This window comes from Euleptes europaea, chromosome 1, assembly GCF_029931775.1.
Source record: "Euleptes europaea isolate rEulEur1 chromosome 1, rEulEur1.hap1, whole genome shotgun sequence".
Lineage (NCBI taxonomy): Eukaryota > Metazoa > Chordata > Lepidosauria > Squamata > Sphaerodactylidae > Euleptes > Euleptes europaea.
In genome coordinates this window covers 66887723-66908225 of record NC_079312.1, presented here as the reverse complement: position 1 = coordinate 66908225, position 20503 = coordinate 66887723, and the positions used below count along the sequence as shown (strand labels likewise).

Here is a 20503-nt window from a genome sequence, read left to right as displayed (position 1 = left end):
GCCGAATCCAAACTGTACCGAATTTTTTTTTTTTTTTGACAGCCCTAGTTTCATGCATAGGCCATCTGTGCTCAACACAACAAATTATAGGTAACTTACATATCTAATTTTCTAAATTCTGTATACAGTATCTTGTGTGCAATACTTTGTATGCCCTTATTAGTGTGTTAAACTGGAATGAACAAGTTAGAAAACGGGTATTTTTGGCATTTGTTGAAAAGCATTTCCAGTAGCTTGCAGAAACATCTGTATGATATTGTAAAGGACATAGGAGTACATACTAATTGGTGAAAGTCAGGACTCTAGATTTCTGAAATGTAAGGCATCCAAATGTAAGGAGCCCCGTGGCGCAGAGCGTTAAGCTGCAGTACTGCAGTCAAAAGCTCTGCTCACGACCTGAGTTCGATCCCAACGGAAGTTGGTTTCAGGTGGCCGGCTCAAGGTTGACTCAGCCTTCCATCCTTCCGAGGTCGGTGAAATGAGTACCCAGTTTGCTGGGGGTAAAGGGAAGATGACTGGGGAAGGCACTGGCAAACCACCCCGCAAACAAAGTCTGCCTTGAAACGTCGGGATGTGACATCACCCCATGGGTCAGGAATGACCCAGTGCTTGCACAGGGGACCTTTACCTTACTTTAAGGCATCCAAAAGGTTTGCCTTTTCATCTCACAAGCGTATTTCCAAGAATAGGCAATTGCTTATCACTGTCATTTCACAGCATCTCATTATTAAAAAGTACAATTATGGTATTGCTGCTGACTTTTCATTTAGGTATTCAGCACTTGACTCTTCGTGTGCAATATAAGGCAACAGTGTATTATCTTTTGCAAATATACTTTGTATAAACTAAGTATTTTAGCACGTAGTATCTGTATAAAAAGAAACACATTGTTCTTTTCTTTCATTCCATGTCGTGTCATATTGCAATAACTGAGATTAAAATGTATGATTAGTATTTAATTGGGCCTGTTCTCTCCAAAGGCTATACATGTCATTCCCTATTCAGATATCAGGTTTACATCTATTATCATCAGCTTACAGCTAAAGCCTAAAATGGACTTTCAAAGTTTCTTTCCCTGCTCTTCTGTATTCCTTTTTCCTTGTGAAGCATTATTTCAGTGTGTGAATCCATTTCATGATACCTGATAAATAGATTTAATTCTAAGCCCTGTTTGTGAATAAGCAAATAGTGTATGCCTATTAATTGGTTATACTTCAGTGTTGCGATGTTCTTGATAAAAATGTAAATAAAGAATATTTAAGGAAACAGACATAATAAGGCTCCTACCAGGGACCAAAGCCAGTAATGGATGTAGGGTTGCCAACTCTGGTTTGGGAAAATTCCTGATGATGGTATCTGGGAGGATGAAGTTTGGGGAGGTATGGGAGCTCAGAGGAGATGTGAAGCAATAGCGTCTACAAGGGGTGTGCAAAAAAAGTTTTCTGGTAAATTTAGGTTCGAATTTATTGGCCTTGGTTTGTTTTTTTTAGGTAAACCAAAATAAGCTGAATACCCATACCAGTAAATGGGTATTCGGCTTTATTTCCAGGTTTCCTGGGGGGGGGGGGGGGAAAGGGTCCATTATAGTCTATGGAATTCATTTTCAAGGCTCAAGGGGGCAGGCGTTTTTCGAGGTAGAGTCACCAAAATTGCAGCATAGCTGCAAGGGGCTCTCCTTAGATGGACAGCAAAGGTTGGTGAAGTTTGGGACATGGGGTCCAATTTTACAGGTCTGCAAAGGGGTCACCCCTATCATCTAGGCATTTGTGAGAGCTGAGCTGTCAATCGGTTTTCGGGTTCAGAAGGTCAGCATTGCTGAGGACTGGTGGAAAGAGCCGATTGGCAGGCTGGCACCTCAGAGTCTGGGGGCTCCGTTTATATCTGGTTCGCTGTGCATGATGTCCATGCAAATTAGCTTCCAAACTGAGGAAAACAGCTTAAATGCAAGAAAAAATAAGACACAGAAAACATTTCTTTTGGTGGCAAATGCCATCCTGTGAACTGTCCATTAATATAGTCATCAAATATGACTTCAAGAGATGGTCAGGGTGCTGTGAAACAAAGCCATCACTCAGGGCTACCTTCAGTTTCATGAGGGGGGTGGGGATATTGGAGCCAGCCGAAGTCTCAACCAAGGTGGCTGTTCTGAAGGAGATTGCTCATCCGCACAGGTGAGGAGTCTTCTTCAGAAGCCCAATCAACAGCTGTTAAAGCTGGTGCTTTCAGTTGGAGGGTATATCGCTCCGGACGAGACTGGGTGAGCCCTGTCTTTTAAATGACCCTTCTGCTATGCAGATTAGTCCTCTGTTGGGTGATGTACCTGGAAAGTTGGTCAGACCAAGTTGGCTCCAATTACACAACCCCTACCTCAAAAGGACCCCAACTGTGGGGTCCTAACAAAACCAGTTAAAGATTTAAAAAATGGGATAAGGCACAGAGCCGTGCATCTGAGCAAACACGAATAGCTAAAACCCAATATCTATTTGGCTTTTCAAGAATCGCCTATTTGGCTGCGAGCCTATTCCCAGGTTATGGTATTCAGCTGAAAATAAACCCAAATATTGCAGAAATAGCTAATTTTGTGTTTATTTTTGGTTCAGGTTTACCGATATGCACAGCCCTAGCATCTACTCTGCGAGAACTGATCCCTGTAGTCTGGGTTGCAGCTGTAATTCTGGGGAAACTCCAGGCCACACCTGGAGGTTGGCAAGCCTACATGGACATAACCCCCCACAGACACAATCACAGACCGCTGCTATCATCACAAGGGAAATGAGACACAGCTCTCATACTAAAAGTGGGAATGACTGACTGCATACAGATTCAGAAAGGTTCTCCCCCAAAAAGGATAATATGGAATAGCATGATAAAGCTGTGTGGCATGGTATGGCATTGTCTTTCATAGTGTGAGGTAGTAAAACAGGAGATGTGGGGTGGCATGATTTCCACTTCTTTTTCCTCCAGCATACAAATATACCAGAGGGGGAGGGAAAGAGTCTTAGGTCAGCCATCCCAGCTTTGCAGCCGTTACCTAAGTATTACCATATAGAGGAACCACTGGGTACAAAGGGGGGCATAGATCCCACACCCCATTGTCTTGTAACTGTGAGGAGCTTAAAGAAGATACTTTTGGTTCTGGCACCTTCTGAGTGCAAAAATTGAAGGAATGATTTAGCTGTGTGAGAGGGCCATGTTTATGCTCCCAGGGTATCACAACCCATATGTTTGGTTAACTAATTTCCAGGTCTGACCCAGGAAATGGGTTATCCGCTGTTCTGGATGGAGATACACTCCCCCCTAAATGAGCAGGTTCACAGCTTGGGGTGCTCCTGGTATTGACCTTTAAAGCCCTTTATGGCCTGGGACCAACATACCTTAAGGACCATATTCTCCTATATAAACCTACCTGCTCACTCCAGTCATCCTCAGAGGTCCTGCTTCGGTTGCCCCTACCATCTGAGCTAGATGGGTACAACCCGAGAAAGGGCTTTCTCCATCATGGCACCAAAATTTTGTATGATGGTTATGTTGCTAGGCTTTCCACGAAGTCTGATTGACATTATTTGGTCAGAGTTTGCATTATAGAGTTGCCTGTGCTACATCTCGCCTCACTATTAGAGCAACTCTGTTTCTTTTGTGTTTGTTATTACCCAGGTAAACCACTTTGTAATTTTCTTACTGAAAATATTCTAATCCAGTCCACTTTAAGTCACTCACTCCCAGGATTGCAATGTTTAAACATTCCATTTGTCATTTTACAATTTCAAGTTTATCTTGATTCATACTTCTCACATTCAATGTTCCTATTATATGCATCAAACAGCTTTGGACTTTCCATTTGCATCCATTCATGTCAACAACTGGATGTCCTTTCAGCTTTAGTCCAGTTGCATCATTAAGAATAGCACTAATGGAAGTTGTCCTCAGCTCTTCCCCAGTAGCTGATTGAGTGCCATCCAACCTGGGGATTCCATCTTCCAGCAGAACATCTTTTTTCATTTTGGATTGTCTTATCATAGGGTTTTCGTGGTAAGAGATGGTCAGAATTGGTTTACCTTCTTCTGCGTAGTACTAACCAAGGTTAGCTGAAGTGGCACTGCGGTTGTTTATGAAAGATCCTCTGCCAGAGTCATCTTCCAGTACCGCTGCTGCCTGGTACCTACCCTTCAAGTATTCCTCCGCCCCCATCACCATTGGAACTGTCTGTTCTCTTCTGCTGATGTGGCCGTTGATCCCTGAAGGGGGTGGATGCATCTTAGTCTGGTGTCTCAGAGGTGACCATTCTGCCTTGAGTGACTCTGCTAGTTCAGTCTCTTGTCAGAGTATAGATGACTTATGGTATTGCCCTGAGCTTCACTGACACACACAAACTCCCTCACCACATTGTGCATCCAAGAGGAGGTTCTCTCCATAGGTGTAAATAATAAACCGGATAATGGCAAAGATATTTCATACTGGAAATTGTTAATACATAATAGTAGTAATATATCTGACAAAAGCTATTGAGTTGTTCCAGTAACTGCACTCTAGGGAAAAGTTGTGCAACTCATTGAGGAATGGGCGGGGAGGGGGGTATCAGCATCTGTCGAAACTTACTTTATCAAAATAAAATACATTTGTTGGTAGAAATGTGACTCAAACTTATCCTTTTCTAGATTTTTTAATTCTAAAAATAAATAAATTGGTTTATTTAATTCACAACACAAAACATAAAATGTAGTTTACTTGTCAGGTAATGCTGCTTCATTCTGTCCAAGTCCCAGTGAGTAGTTGGGTCATGATGTAACCATGATGTAACAGTTTAGTACTGTAGTAATACGCTAAAATAATGAAAAATGAAACATTTAATGAGTGAATGAATTAAGTAGAATTAAGAGTTACATGTGCTAGACCTCACAAAGACAAGCACAAAAAGAAATAAGACAACTTTCCATATGGATGTTTATGAACTAAAAACGGCGAGGGAGCAAGCCCTCCAGGTTTGTTGACTTAAAATACAGTTCTTTTGATCATGAGAACATACACCATGAAAATGCAATTTAGGGAAAGTAGTGAGTTGAATTAAAAATTGCTCTAGAATTGACCACTGTCTGATACAAAAACAGGGAAATCTCCAAATAACACACTTACATGTGAAAGAAAACAAAGCCTGCAAGGAAGAAGTTACAGTTCTTGAGTTATCTAAACTAAAAGGCAGGACTGAGATCAATGAACCATATGAATGAGGACAGCTTGCCAATACCAATTTGTCCCATACAGACACTCAAGAGAAACTGAATTCTGACCACTAAGATTTCCACTAAACCCATTCTACCTATAGAGAAGTGTGATCATGAAAATGAAATGTTCATTGCCTGAGTAACCATTTTAAATCTTGGGTTTTTTCCCTTGCCCTCAGCTGACATTGCCAGCGTTTCCTGTTGTTGTGAAGATTGGACACGCTCATTCGGGCATGGGAAAGGTACATATGCTATTTGTCTGTCATGGGGGAATGTAGTGGGGCTACTTTTTAAAGCTTGTTACATAAATACTGCTCTCTTTAAGCTTTCTAATTGGAGCACTTAAGATTTCAGGGCAGCAACTAGGCAGGTCTGTATTGAGAGATATGCGCTAAACCAATTCTAGGATTCAGTGCGCATGAACACAGCATGTTGCCAGGCTTGCAGGCGAGCCTCCCTCCTTTCTCTGCCTTTCTCACATAGAGCACAATTAAGGATTCCAGGTTTAAAATGAATGCCAGTTACCCATGGTGGATGAATGCAAGAATGTTTTTTTAACCAGAGATTGTTTCCCACTAGGGTTGCCAGCTCCAGGTTGGGAAATATCTGGAGATTTTTGGGGGTGGAGCCTGAGGAGGGTGGAATTTGTGGAGGGGAGGGACTTTGAGTATAATGCCATAGAGTCCACCTTCCAAAGCGGGCATATTATTCAGGTGAACTAACCTCTGTTGTAATCCCAGGAGATCTCCAGCCGCCAGCTGGAGGTTGGCAACCCTGTTTCCCACCCCCAAGCCAGGGTTCTAATCTTGGATTAAGTTGCACTCTAGCTAGGCTGCACACTTGCATTCTTACATTATGAGTAGTCAGAGTTAGTTTTGAACCAGGTTTCCTTCATGTGTTCTATGCAAGGAGGGGAGGAGGAGGAGGAGAAAAAAGCAAAGCACGACCATCCAGGCTTAATGTTGGCCTGATATGAAATCTGAATGCATCCATGTTCAGGAGGTCAGATGAGTAAGTACTTCAAACAGATGCTTAAATTCATCTTGAAAAGATTTTGCTTTCTTTAAAGCTGAAAGAAATATAAAAGAACAAAATGCGTCTGTATGCTTGTGCAAGAAATATTATACTCACGTGGTATACCGTATAGTTATTTCTTTATTTTATATGACTTACATCCGTTTAGATTAGATGTATTTAATTATTCCACCGCTCTCATATAAACATATGAAGCTGCCTTGCACTGTCTCAGGTCAATAAATTGTATCAGTTTGAGGGGAGGGACCAGAAGCAAGTGCCATCAAACGTAGTTTACACTTTTAAGTTGATCAACTGCATTTCGAACAGTTTGATTTTAATCAAATATTTAACTGTGAAATTTTAAACAAGAAAACTAGGGTTCTTTTTTCTGTTTTCTGGTCTTTTTTGCCCCATCATCACCAAAATAAAGGCTCCAGTGAGCCTTATTAATACTCAACGCTCGGTGCACGCACCTACCTAATGGGCTGCCAGAGGCATGTCAGCATTAATGGGTAAACCCACTGTGGCTCCAAGCACAAGATGGCCTTAATCTGCCTATTCCTGTTCATGGCCTGCATACCATGGCACCAGTTCTCCAGGGTAGCAGGTAGAGGCCTTTAACACCTCTGTTGCTTAAGATCATTTTAAATTGGCAATGCCAGAAACAGAATCAGGTGTTTTATGCATGCAAACCCTGTGCTCTACCACTGAGTTATGCACCTCCCCAATATTTAAAGGTAGATCCAGCACTTCCAGCTCTGCTAGCAATACCACCAATTAAGCCAGGGCTCAGGTAGGAAGGTCACTCTCCCACACATTCTGTTCAGTGTCATATTCTCACGTCTAACACAGTGCATTCAACATTTTCCTTTCTAAAGGTTTAATTGTAAAATCACATATGTCCATGTGTACCCAACTGAAATGTTTACCATCAGGGTTTTTTTCACAAGTGAAAAAGATCTTGGGATTACTCCATATTGCCTCTTACTGAGTTAAATAATTTGGGGGAAATCAAGCAGTGTCACTGGATAATTGGATTAAAATATGCTGATCTTAAAATAGGCTCAGAGGAATATGTAATCGGCATCATTCAATTCTGCCGAATGATTTAACATTTAGAGAACAGCAAGTATCAGTGGATGGTTTACATACTTTGTTCAGTTATAGTTCTGTACTCAAATATTTTGTATTCAACAATTTGAAATCTGATCTCCCACATTCTGAGATCAACTGAAGCTGCTAGTTAAAAGACTTCATTGTATTCCGGTGCTGAAGGCAAAGAAAGAGAAAGGAAGTACTGCCAATAGTTTTTTTATATGTATGAGAAATGACATTGTTCTGTGAATCCATTTGTCATGGCACTTCAGGGTTTTACTTTATTTTTCCTCTAGTGGCACTAGAATCTGATACATTACTTATTTGTTTACTTTTATTTATAGCCTACCTTTCTCACTGAGACTCAGGGCAGATTATAGAATATTTAAAAAAAACGTAAAGAGTACAAAAATATTTTTAAATGTTTTTAAAGCAGCATAAGATATCTAATAAACAGTGAAATAAGCTAGAATTACAAAATTAGTAAACAGTGGAAACAGAGAGCTTTCTGAGGCGTGGCACACCATAAGCAGTACAGAAAGTTGGTTGTAAAAACAGAAGACAGTGCAGTAAAAGCAAGATGACAAATATAATAAACATTACAAACAGACTACATCGTATTGCCTTATAAAAGTCCCCCCTGAACTGTTCCATTATACTACAGTTGTAAGCCCTTTCTAAAAATGCCATCCTGAACATTTCTGTTTTGCATATTATGGAATGATAGAAGCTTGGGAGCAGATCTGTTTCAGAGAAGCTAAAATCTCACCTATCAGCTATTTGGCAGGGAATGGGGTGAATAGGGAAATGGAATCTATTCTCAAATTCCCCCTTGGGAACAGATGAGTGGCAGCATTTTGAGCCTAAAAAAAGAGTCTGCCATCTGCACATGCAGTCCTAGGTGCTCTGCACTGTGCCTGTTTGGTAATATTTCCTCCTGCACCTGGGGATATAGGTTTGCAAAACATGTATATCAATTGGTTTTTTATTTGCAAGGCAAGTCTAACTTTTCTTTTTTCTTTCTTTTGTCTCTCCATTCTGTATATTATAACAGGTCAAAGTAGACAACCATTATGATTTTCAAGATATAGCCAGTGTGGTAGCACTCACTCAGACCTACGCCACCACTGAACCCTACATAGACTCCAAATATGACATCAGGATCCAAAAGATAGGCAACAACTACAAGGCATACATGTGAGTACGACTGATATTATTCCTCACCAACCCATTCACTCCAGAGACTTATGAATTGTCTCTTGTTGTTTTTCTGACCCACACTTAGGATGATGAGGAATCTACCAAAAACCCTTTATTTGTTTAAGTCAGAATATGGCACAAGAGAGGCTGAATGAATTAAGAACTCAAAACTATTTTATTTTTCTCGTTTGGTGAAGTCAGATTGTCAGGGAGGTTTCAAGAATAGACTTGGTAGGTAACACAACAGCAGGAACGCGGAAACTTAGGATAATTATATACAACAAATATTTTGTATTCAGAATGAAGCTAATAGGTTTCACTGATAGGTGTTTATTACTTTTGAGAGATTGAACACTCCAGTCACTGCTTAGTTGAACTGACATAAGATTCTTTGAAACAATATTTCTAAAGTTGGTGACGGCAAGAACAAAACACACCAGTTTTCCTCTTTACAACTGGTTAGGGATAACCCCATTTTCTTTGGAGCTATTTCACTCAGGGAAGGCCACCCAGTTCACATCCCACACACAGGATCCTTCTTGATCCTACACACAACTACTGAGTTTCTTCCCCCTTGGCTGCTAGCCTCTAACTATCAACTGTCATTCTCCAAATGCCAACTCTCAACTGCCAACTGTAGAATTCTCTAGTTTTTCTTTTCTTTTTGAACCTCCTGTCACTCAAGGTTCTATGACCAGGACAACACAACAGTATTCAGCTGTCCATCACAGTGAGCAAAGAGATTCCATTGCTGAATCTTCCAATTTAATTCACAAGTGGCAACAATCAGATTTCTTTTTCTTTGTGAGAAGTTCATTATTATTGATGTTTGAGAAAAGGAAAGTACTCTACAGTACTTCCATAATAATAATGTCAGTAAACATCTAAAATAATGCAGATTCCAGAAGAATAATGCTTAGTAAAATGGTTTGAGTAGTGCATCTTTTTGGGTGGTTTTATACAGTGAGAAGATCAAATGAACATGAAAATAAAGAAATACTGGACGAAAGCTGAAGAGATGAGGATTGTTTGAGGAAGCTTCAAGATAAAACTCTCATACAACTACTTTCCATATTTTAAAGCATCCTTGCATATAAATCTTAGATGTTACTAGCCAATGGAAATATTTGCTAGCCTGCTTGCCCTGCCTGAGTGTAGTGAATGCGAATGATGCTGGGATATGCCCCTGGCAGCAGCTAAAAATTATGCTGGTCAGTCAGGGCTGCAAGGGTGATCAAGCCCAGCATGGCCATGGTAGCCAGACCCTCAGCATGGCATCCTTACCCTGGCACCAGCATCTCGCCTAGCAGCCTGGTTGTTTCACCATGTCAATAAAGACAGCAACATTCCCACCCATCCCTGTCCCCATACCTCTTGTTCTCCCTCTCATCTGCTGTCACTGATTTTCTTTAGTTTTATCTTACTCCCCCAGTTCTTACTGTCTCACACATACTGTCTCACACCCTGTCTCACAAATAGTTTTTCTCCACCCACTCTCCCATTGTACTTTCTCTCGGTCTCTCTCTTACTCTAACTCCCCTCTAACTCCCCTGCTCACCATTGACTACACCAGCGGCAGCAGTGACTCCCCTGCCCACCTGGCCAGCCACTTCACCCCATCAATAGCAACCACCTCAATGACTCTTCCGCCTTCCTGCATCATTATTCCGCCTTTTCATCATTATTCGGTTTGATGGGGGAGACTGGCTGGTACCCAGCAGTAGCTGCCTCATTGCTGGAAGCTGCGCCATTAATTTCTTTTTCCATTCTCTAGAACATTTCAGGCACTCCCATTACTTCCTGTTATTACTAATATGTGTTTTATAATGTTTGGTTGCAATAGAGAGGTAAAAAGCTTGCTTCAAACAGTGCTGGGAGAAAGAAGGCCCATGAGAGGCCCACTAATCCGGGAGGCCAACACCAATGCAGGGGCTTTGGTGGCTGTTTTCTTAATAGGCTTTGAAATGACAAGTAGAAGCAAAGGCCATATGCCAATGGAGTAGGATTGAGCTAGTGTTGGGAGGGGTAAGGACAAATTCAATGGATGGCCAAGGGTAGCCCAATCTCACCAGACCTTGGAAGCTAAGTGGGTTTGGCCCTGGTTAGTATTTGGATGGGAGACTACCAAGGAAGTCCAGGGTCACTATGCAGAGGCAGGCAGTGGCAAACCACCTTTGAATGTCTCTTGCCTTGAAAACCCTATGGGTTCACCATAAGTGCTGCAATTTGATGGCACTTCCCACTGAATGAAAGTTGGGGTTTGAAAATGTCTTGTCCAAATGGGGAAGGGCCATAGCTCAGTGGTAGAGCATCCGCTTGGCATGTAGAAGGTCCCAGGTTCAATGCCCGGCATCTCCAGTTAAAGGGACTAGGCTAGGCAAGTAGGTGATGTGAAAGACCCTGCCTGAGACCCTGGAGAGCCGTTGCCAGTCTGAGTAGACAATACTGACTTTGACGAACCAAGGGTCTGATTCAGTATAAGGCAGCTTCATGTGTTCATGGGTTCTGCGTAGGGTAGACAGTAACAGGCAGGAGACTTACTGGAGTGGGGGGGCTCACTGATGATGTTGCTGATGACACGATATCACTTCTAGTGCAACCCAGAAGTGACATCTTCGGCCCCATTCTCCCCATCCCCCCGCTAGCCCAAAGAGTGACAAGAGAAGATAGATTAAGGAAGTTTCCCCCATCTTTGTTTTCGGTTATCTTCTGTTTAGGGAAGGAGGGTCTGGCAACCTTAGAGACAATTTCCTTTGGCTTTCACAGACGAATCACACTAAAAAATGAAAGCTTCATCCACTGTTAGATCAGCATGAAGCTTCTGTTATGCTTTACTTGTGTTCAGATATGTTTACTCCATAGTTTCATGTTCCACAGCTGGTTTTCATTTTACTTTTGTGTGTGTGCTTTTCAAACCAGCACAGAATAATTATTTGAAGAGCTGCCATATAAAATATAAACTGTTTTCATTGCTTTAAAGGTACTATCAAAATCTCCAGTGTTATAATCTTCGTAGTATGTGGATCCTGAACTCCCATGATAGGCTGCTTATCATATGCTGTTGGAGAGGCAGTTTAAAATACAGTTCTGGGTCTTTCCCAGACCTTCTTGCAAATGGCTATGGACATATAAATAGGGACAGACAGACTTTAATATCAATACATTATTGTTCCATGGAAATGACTGGGTAAAAAAAGGGGGGATATAGAGGAAACAAAATCACACACAGAAAAATAACAAATCTTATTATCTTTTGCTTTCTCTAAAATAATACCGTATATACCCGTGTATAAGCCGACCTGCGTATAAGCCGAGGTGCCTAATTTCTCCCCAAAAATGGGGAAAAATTAGGCACCCGCTTATAAGCCGAGGGTCGGCTTATAACAGCCCCCCCGCAGGCTTACCTGGGCTCCCGGCAGCAAGCGGCGCGGGCCTGGCGGCGGCGGCGGCATGACCGGGCGAGGGCTGGGGCAGCCTCCCTGCAGCTGCAGAAGGCCACCCCAGGCCGCCCTCGGCCGCGAGCAGCGGCGGCGAGGCCGGGCGAGGGCCGGGGCAGCCGCCTCAGGCCGCCCCAGGCCGCGAGCAGCGGCGGCGAGGCCGGGCGAGGGCCGGGGCAGCCGCCTCAGGCCGCCCCAGGCCGCGAGCAGCGGCGGCGAGGCCGGGCGAGGGCCGGGGCAGCCTCCCTGCAGCTGCAGGAGGCCGCCCCAGGCCGCTCTTGGCAGCAGGAAGCGGCGTGGGCCCGGCAGCGGCAGTAAGTTCCCTCCTCCCTCCTCCCTCTTCCCCCCTCCCCTCCCCTACCGTATTGACCCGCGTATAAGCCGAGTTCGGCTTTTTCAGCCCTTTTTTGGGGCTGAAAAACTCGGCTTATACGCGAGTATATACGGTAAGCTAAATACATAATTCTTTTATATGAATGAGCACAATCACACTAGTCTAAAATATGTTCTGTGAATTTGAATTTCAAATGATGGCTAATAAAGTACCTCCTTATAAAGTCATGATTGTGACAGAAGACAAATTACCAGCTCAACCCCATGCCACTATTTTGCAGAATACAATACAAATGTTCTCACTTTTAACAGCTGCTTTGCTTTCAAATACTTAATTTTCTTCTTTAGTAAAACAAAAGGTTATCACCCTTCTTTCTGATTTAGGAAAAAAAACAAGTTATGAGTTAATGAAATACAATGTACATTTTGTGAGCGTTTCTTCTATGCTTGCATCAAATTAAACACATAAGAACCTAAGAACATAACATCTCTTCATACAGAAAAAAATATTGTAAATGAATTATACTCGATGTTATGCTGCATGTAACTTGCTTTGGATACTCATTATTAAGAAGCAAAAAGTGACTAGTAAATGGACTGAATCAAATGATAACAAAATAGTCAGTATCCTCCTTATTCTAAACATTCTATATTTCTTCACAGGAGGACCTCTATATCCGGAAACTGGAAGACAAACACTGGATCTGCAATGTTGGAACAAATTGCTATGTCAGACAGGCAAGTGAATCTTCATGTAATAAAGAATTTTTTAAAAAATAAACGGCTTTGAGAATTGGACTGAGTAGGTTGTGCCCGGAAGAGCCAAAAAAGTTGAGGGTTTATGACTGGCCTAGAAAAGAACATACCCTAAGCTTGTGCTGATATCACTCAGGTTGAATTCAAACCTCACACAAAAAATGAATGTGTTCATGATAGGAAAAAGCCTAAAACCCTCAAGCTTGCATAATCCTATACTCCTTCCCCTATATGTAAAGCCAAAATTAAAGACTGCTTGGTTTAAAAAGTCTTTGGTCTCCCCACATTTGTTATGACATCTACATTTGGGTTCTTTAAGGAACTGGAGTTTGTTTGTTGCACACCAACTATGGGATACTATATCATGGTTTAACCTAAGTTCAGTTTGTAGCCTGACTTGTGATACATTGGACAACTCCCAGAGACTCTCTAGAAAGAAGAGGCTCAGGTCTTTTGACCATAATGGGGGAGAGGTTAGAGTTACTGAAGCCTAGTTGTGGCCTGTTCTGTCAGTTGGCTGTTGTGTTCCAATAAACACAGTCCTTGTGATGACTACTGCCTCCACTGCTGACCCTTTCCCTCCCAAATATACAACATCCCTAAACCATAAAGCCAAACTTCACACACAAAGTGAGTGTGTGAGCCTGAAGATTTCAAGCCCATTTACATCACACATAAATTGTGGTTTGTTTGTGATGTCTGCATACAGTCTTGGTATCATCTGTGCAAATGTTGGAGGGGGAACTGTAAGTTTAAGGTGGGGAGCCTTTTCTGCTCTACCTGATGCACTGAGAGCTCTTAGCCTTTTATTAAATCTCTCCCTTGACACCTCTATTGTTTTCTATTTAAACCAAATACTGGATATTTCACTGTATAGTAGGGGACATTTATATAAAATCGTCTCAGCATATTTTTCAGGTGTATTCAACAATCCCACAACACACTCAGTGGAGATTAGAATATGTCACATGTGTGCAGAAGCCAAAAAGCTGGACTGAGAGCCATTCACATAATCAGGATCCTTATCAATGCAAGATTACAATCATATCATGACAGATTTTAAAGTATAATTTTAGTTTTATGTTGTTTAGCTCTGCGATATATCTTATCTAGGTCATAATCCTTCAAGCCGTAAATTTTCTAGATACCTTATCAGGTTATTCAAACATCAGGACAGCTTGTGTTAACTGCTTACATCTGTCATTGCTTATATCAGTTAAGAGTTATGTGAAGCCAAAACAGGGACTTTCGGAACTTGACATCATTAAAGCAACTTCTTAAAAGTTTCATCTTATTTGAATTTGTAAACTGTAACTCAGTGAGTTACAGTGGAATTTCAAAAACATGCCATATGTAAAAGGATAATGAGACTCCAAAAGGATAAGACTCCAAAAACTGTGACGTGAGTGAGAGATCCACATTTTGAAAGACTAAGAGGAATAAAGTATATACTTCCCTGTCTTCCTTTCAGAAAGCCAAACAGTAGGGCTACCAATCTCCAGGTGCATTTGGAAATCTACCAAAATTTCAGTTGATCTTGAGGCAACAGATATTACTTCCCCTGGAGAAAATGCTTTGGAGATTGAACTCTATGACCCCCTGCCCCCAGTGAGGTCCCTCCCCTCCTCAAAACCCACCATCCTAATGCTCCACCCCCAAATCTCCAAGAATCCCCCAACCTGGAGTTGGCAATGCTGCCACATTATCAGGTACTTTCTCCAACAGCATGTGAATTTCAAGTGTTTGGGTCTGGTGGTAAATCTCAGGGATAATCTAGAGGTTCTATTGGTATTCCACTCTTGATTCCACCCATCAACCTCCCTGCCTGAACTAGTGGTGTGGTTTCGGAAGTACTAAAAGCCCCCGGGTTCATTGCATTGAGAGACTTTAATATCAATGCAAAGGCCTTATCTTTTGCAGCTCAGGATTTCATGGATGGGATGGATGACTCCTGCCTATCTACTGCTAACTATTGTATATCTAGTTTTGATGGATTATTTTCAGCTTGAGTAAACTGAAGATCTTTACAAGAGCTTTGGAGTGATGAAGTTCAAAATTAGTATGCTCTGCTCTTGCTGCTGCTCAGGTAGGCTGATGAGGATACTGTGTGTGTGGATAGCAGAGACAGTGAATGCCTCACTCAGGGAAGGGCAATTCCTGTATAAATTAAGAACTTCTTGATACAAACACTTCTGTAAAAATGTCTGCATCTCCAGCCTTATAGGCAAGCCTTCATTTTTCTATTATTAGCCAAGTGACTGAGCTTTTCTGCTCCAGGATCTCTTCAATTAAACTTACTAGCCAGATCCTAGTCAATCTCATTTCCTGCCTGAAACATTATAGTTGATGACCCTCCCTGTGAAAGGGAGCTGCTTTTGATACCATTGAACATGGTACTGTCCGAACAGCCTGGCTGAGGTGGGCTTGGGATATACCAAGCTATGTTGGTTGCATAGTTTGCTGGACAGTAAAGCCCAAAAAGTGGTGCTAAGAGACTGCTGCTCTTTCTAAATGGCCCTTAGCTGGCAGTATCCTTCAAGGTTGTACTTTGATTAACTGGTTCCTGACATCAGTAATAGCCTTATTGAGATTGAACAAACTGAAGAAGATTGACTCTGTCAATATAAACATGCTATTAGGTAGGGCTTCAGGCAGTCTGGGAAGTGGGGGGTTTATCCAATACCGGATAATGTATACCCCCTGAAGCCTTAGATACACAGTTTGGATATTACATTTGATCTAGCACTGTTCATGAATCCTCCTTGGGGCCCAGCTGTGGCCAGGAATGCCTTCACCAATTTACAATGCAATCCTAAGATTGAAATATTAGACTGGGATACAAACTACAATCATAATTGGAGATATATGATTCTTCCACAGTTATACATCTCTTTGTAACCTCTGCACTGGACAACTGTAATGTAATCTATGTAGTCCACCTTTGAAAAGTTCTTTAAAACTACAAGTTTTAGTTTTAAAGAACTTTTCAAAGGTGTTTGCCTGACAGAGAATAGCTCTCTGATCATATTATCCCAAAGTTGATCCAGCTTCGTTAGTTTGCATTTCTAGGCCCAATGCAAAGTGCTGGTTTGAGCTTAAAAAAAACCTTCTTGAGATTAAGGTATCTCATCAACCACTCCAATAGGAACCTATCCATACTTTTTCCAAACTGTTCCACTTTTGATATCTCTTTCCATGCAGCTATGTTTTCCTACTGCCTTTAGTCAAATCTTTGGTTTCATAGGAAGAACTTTTTAAAAGCAGCTTCCTTTGTTTGTGTTGGTTTTTTTCCAGATTTACCATTAAAAGAAGGAATACTTCTAGATTCAAGGAAACAGGCTGTAAGGAAAGAGACTGTAATGCTTTACAGCAAGATCTGAGTCTTAAACAAATAAACGCTCCCTACAGTCAGCGCATCTCTACAGATGTTGAATTTGACAAACATCCAGAAGACCCCTAAAAGTCAAACTGTACAAAAAATAAAAGCCACTCCTGACATTCTATAAATTGTCAATATTTAAAAAGGAACATACATGTATTTTGCAAATATTTGTGTCTAGCTCTGTTTTTGTAGAAAATCTTTGCACTAGAACAAATTTCAAATTGTAAAATCTACAATTGGGCTCGCCCAATCTACTCAGATCTTGAAAGCTAAGCAGGATCTTGGTTAGTATTTGGATGGGAGACCACCAAAGAATACCAGGGTCCCTGCGCAGAGGTAGGCGATGGCTAACCATCTCTGAATGTCACTTGCCTGGAAAACCCAACAGGGTTGCCATAAGTCAGCTGTGACTTGACGGCACTTTCCACCACCACCACCTCAACTGTTACCCCTTACAGACAGCCTCTGTTTGAGATGGGGGAAATTAGCTTTCTGGACACTATGCTTAGCGAAAGGGAGGGGTACGGAATCTTTCCTCCTTATTTTATGGGGATGAGCACACCAGCAGAGATACTCTTAATAATGAGGAAACATCCTATAATTTTAAGGGATTTTATTGAAAAATAGATTTTAAACACACACACACACACACACACACACACACACACACATACAACCATAGAAGCACACACCCAAAATATACAAGAAACTAAGGGGAAAAAGAGAAGAGTGCTTGGACACACGTATACGAGTGTGTTGAGGGTGATATTTACTGGTCAGACAAATACAACCATCCGAATGATAGCAGTGCTGGTAGCAGAGAAATGGCCAGCATCTCTCAGAAGGAAAGAGACTTACAGACGTAAGGGGTGCAGCATTTGGATCTGAGAAAAACAGATCCATGTTTGAATTGCAAAAAGGCTAATATACCCAGAAATGAGTCCTGGGGCAGTATGCTAACTGGCAACACAGTGGGTTTTGCCAGGGACAAAAGGTTTAATTACTCTGAGTAGTTGAGATATTAAAGTATGAAAGAACATGAGGTAATGGCAACAGAGAAGAATACTTTAGTTTGCCTGTTTAAATACCAACAATGGCTCTGTAGTATAGAGTTTCAGATATGTGAGGATGTTTGGAAGATTTTCCCAGGAAGGAAGGAGTAGACAAGAGATGCCCTGGTTTACTCTAGTGTGCAAGTTACCGGTAGATGGAGCTGGAGGGTGAATCTTGATTTGCCAAAATACTGGTCAGAGTTCTATGAATGGACTCTGATTGCTGATGGGATTAAGGTGTTGTGCTATCAGTCCCAGATGTCTGCTTGGAGTACTTCATTAAAGATGTGAAGGAAGCTGTAAGGAAATTTCAGGCTACTTTTCCACATGAGTTTTTGAAATGTGAGTGGAGGGGAAATAAGTATGGCATGCAATCCTGAGCATAAACTACTCGGCAAGATCACACATTTAGCCTAATGGGAGCTTCACTTCACATTCCAGGTACAAGTTCTGGATTGACACCTGTTCTGAGATGTTTGGCGGTCTGGACATATGTGCTGTCAAAGCAGTTCATGGCAAGGATGGGAAGGATTACATTTTTGAGGTATGATGTATATTTTCTCTGTCAGCACTTTTTTGTTAAGATAATAGGGAAAATCTCAGTGCCTGAAGTTTCTGTTTGGCTTTTGTATATATGTGTGATTCAGAGCATACAGTCCATTTTGGAACACATTTAAATAATCAAGCAAAGCCACATCTCCCAGAAAATGGCACTGCTTGTGGGAAAGCACAGCTGTATTATGAAGTGGTATAATTTTGTTTCTGAGTATGTATTCTCAAGCTAAGAATCAAAATACTTACATCATATTTTCCTAACCCTTCTGCCTTCCTTCCTGAATGAGCTCACCATTATTGCTTTGGTATGAAATGTATAGGTAGTCCTTTACCAAGAGAAACCCAATAAAATTATATCTTTCTATAAGATGACAAAGAATGGAAGGCAGCATGGTATAACCCGATTTTGTCAGATCTTGGAAACTAGGCAGCGTCAATAGTTGGAAGGGCCACCAAGGAACTCTCTGCAGAGGAAGGCAACTGGAAGGAGCAAAATATAAAAAGAACATAAAGTTTAGCAAAACAAATATGAGTTGATTATAAGGCAAACAAAGGAACTCGAGTATGATATTTCTAAAACCATAAAAATTCTTAAAATGCGGATGTATTTAATAGGCACCCAGCCACAGAGGCAGTAAGACCTTTAGATGACACAGAAAACAAATTCCAGTGGAGCTAAAACAACTCTTTACAATAATTATGTTAGAAAGATAAACATACCTGAACCATTCTTTTTGTGGATGGTATTTGAGGAGGTAGATCAAATAATAGTGAGAAAGAATGAAGGTTAGGGTTTAACAAAAAGTTATCTCCCAGAATTTCAGGAACTTTTTAGGGTGGGGGGGAGACAGCCACGTCTCTTCACCTCCCATGTGGTTCTTTAACTTTTTAAAAGAGAAAAACAAGAAGGAAGCCATGGTTTGCTGGCCCAGTAACTCATGCCTTCCTTTCCTTTTTTCTCTTTTAAAAAGTTAAAGGGCCATTCAAGGGGAGGGATTTTCTTTTTAATTTCAGGGCAGGTTTTGCTAGAGGGCATGCTTTTCAGATGCCAGAATTCTGGAATCCAAAAATTGTGCCTGAAAAAGAATGACTGAAATGGAAACAACGCATAATGAAAAGCATTCCCTGTAGAATACCTGAACTCGAAATTATACCTTTTTTTTCCAGTGCACACCCTAAAAATCATTTTACTGAGAGAACCAGTTGATAGGGTGGCAACTGTTTAAGCCATTTATTCACTGTCTGTTCTTGTCATCTAGAATTGGAATATTCAGATATTGGGCACAATATGTTAAAGGCTGTGGAAATAATGGAAGGTTTTAGAAATTAATCTTGCATACAGTCTTGTACATTACTTATGAATTCATACCAACAGAACACAGAATTTTTCTACCATAACAATGTTGAAGATGGCCTTTTACTATCATGTTAACACCGACAGATGGTCTTTGAAGGCTGCTCTGATTTGATGTGCATTATTGTTCAATTATCTCACAGAAACACACACACACACCACTTTTTTTTGTTGCAAAAACCAAGTTTTCAATCTTACCTTGGGAGAAAAGGCTAAGAGATGGTGGGATATATAAGGCTTCACAATGAATCCATGGCAAAGGTGAGAATTTAATCTAAGCTGCACGTCTTCATGTCCGTCACTCTGTTCACTGGAACATGCTAATCCTTAATACACATTGAATTATACTGTGCCCAGTCAATGACAGCATTAATTATGATTGACTGAGTGCCCTAATGATAGGGTTGTCCTAACAAAATTATTGCCCAGAAAAGAAAGACAAGATGCTCAGAAATTGTAAAAGTAAGTTGTGCATAAAACAGTGGATCATAACTTCCTCTCCTAGAGTTGCCAAACTCCAGGTGGTGGCTGGAGATCTCCTGCTATTACAACTGATCTCCAGGCGACAAAGATCAGTTCACCTGGAGAAAATGGCTGCTTTGGAAGGTGGACTCCATGGCACTGAAGTCCCTCCCCACCCTCCTCAGAGAGTAACAGAGGTAGTTTGCCATGGCCTGCCTCTGCATAGCAACCCTGGACTTCCTTGGTGATGTCCCATCCAAATACTAACCAGGGTGACCCTGCTTAGCTTCCAAGATCTGATGCAATCGGGCTAGCCTGGGCTATCCAGGTCAGGTCATGGCTGTGCCAGAGGACAGAGTGCCACAATGGAGGACCACACTACACAAATGGAAAGAGAATATGAAATCCAAGCTATTGTTTTATCAATAAATATATACTATAGTTTTTTAAAAGAGCACTGATCAACTGTACTTAGGAAACAAAATAAATCTGAAGGAGACAGACTTGCTTAATGTGAATGAATCAGAATTCTTCACTAGAACTTTGTGGTGTATGGAGAGAGAGTATGGTTTGCCTCATATAGTTGTATTGTAATACCATGTAATAGGTGCTTCATCACCCAGCGCAAGCAATGTCATACA

The 20503-nt window shown here is 41.4% G+C and overlaps 1 protein-coding gene across 1 annotated transcript in view; it reads left to right on the top strand.

Moving 5' to 3' along the window:
- The window catches only part of SYN2 (synapsin II), a 221835-nt gene that overhangs the window by 175807 nt on the left and 25525 nt on the right, over positions 1 to 20503 (top strand). The window contains exons 6-9 of the mRNA XM_056851437.1: positions 5399 to 5461; positions 8386 to 8528; positions 12965 to 13039; positions 17933 to 18035. Of these exons, the coding sequence (XP_056707415.1) occupies positions 5399 to 5461; positions 8386 to 8528; positions 12965 to 13039; positions 17933 to 18035 (384 nt within the window). The remainder of the gene's footprint in view (positions 1 to 5398; positions 5462 to 8385; positions 8529 to 12964; positions 13040 to 17932; positions 18036 to 20503) is intronic.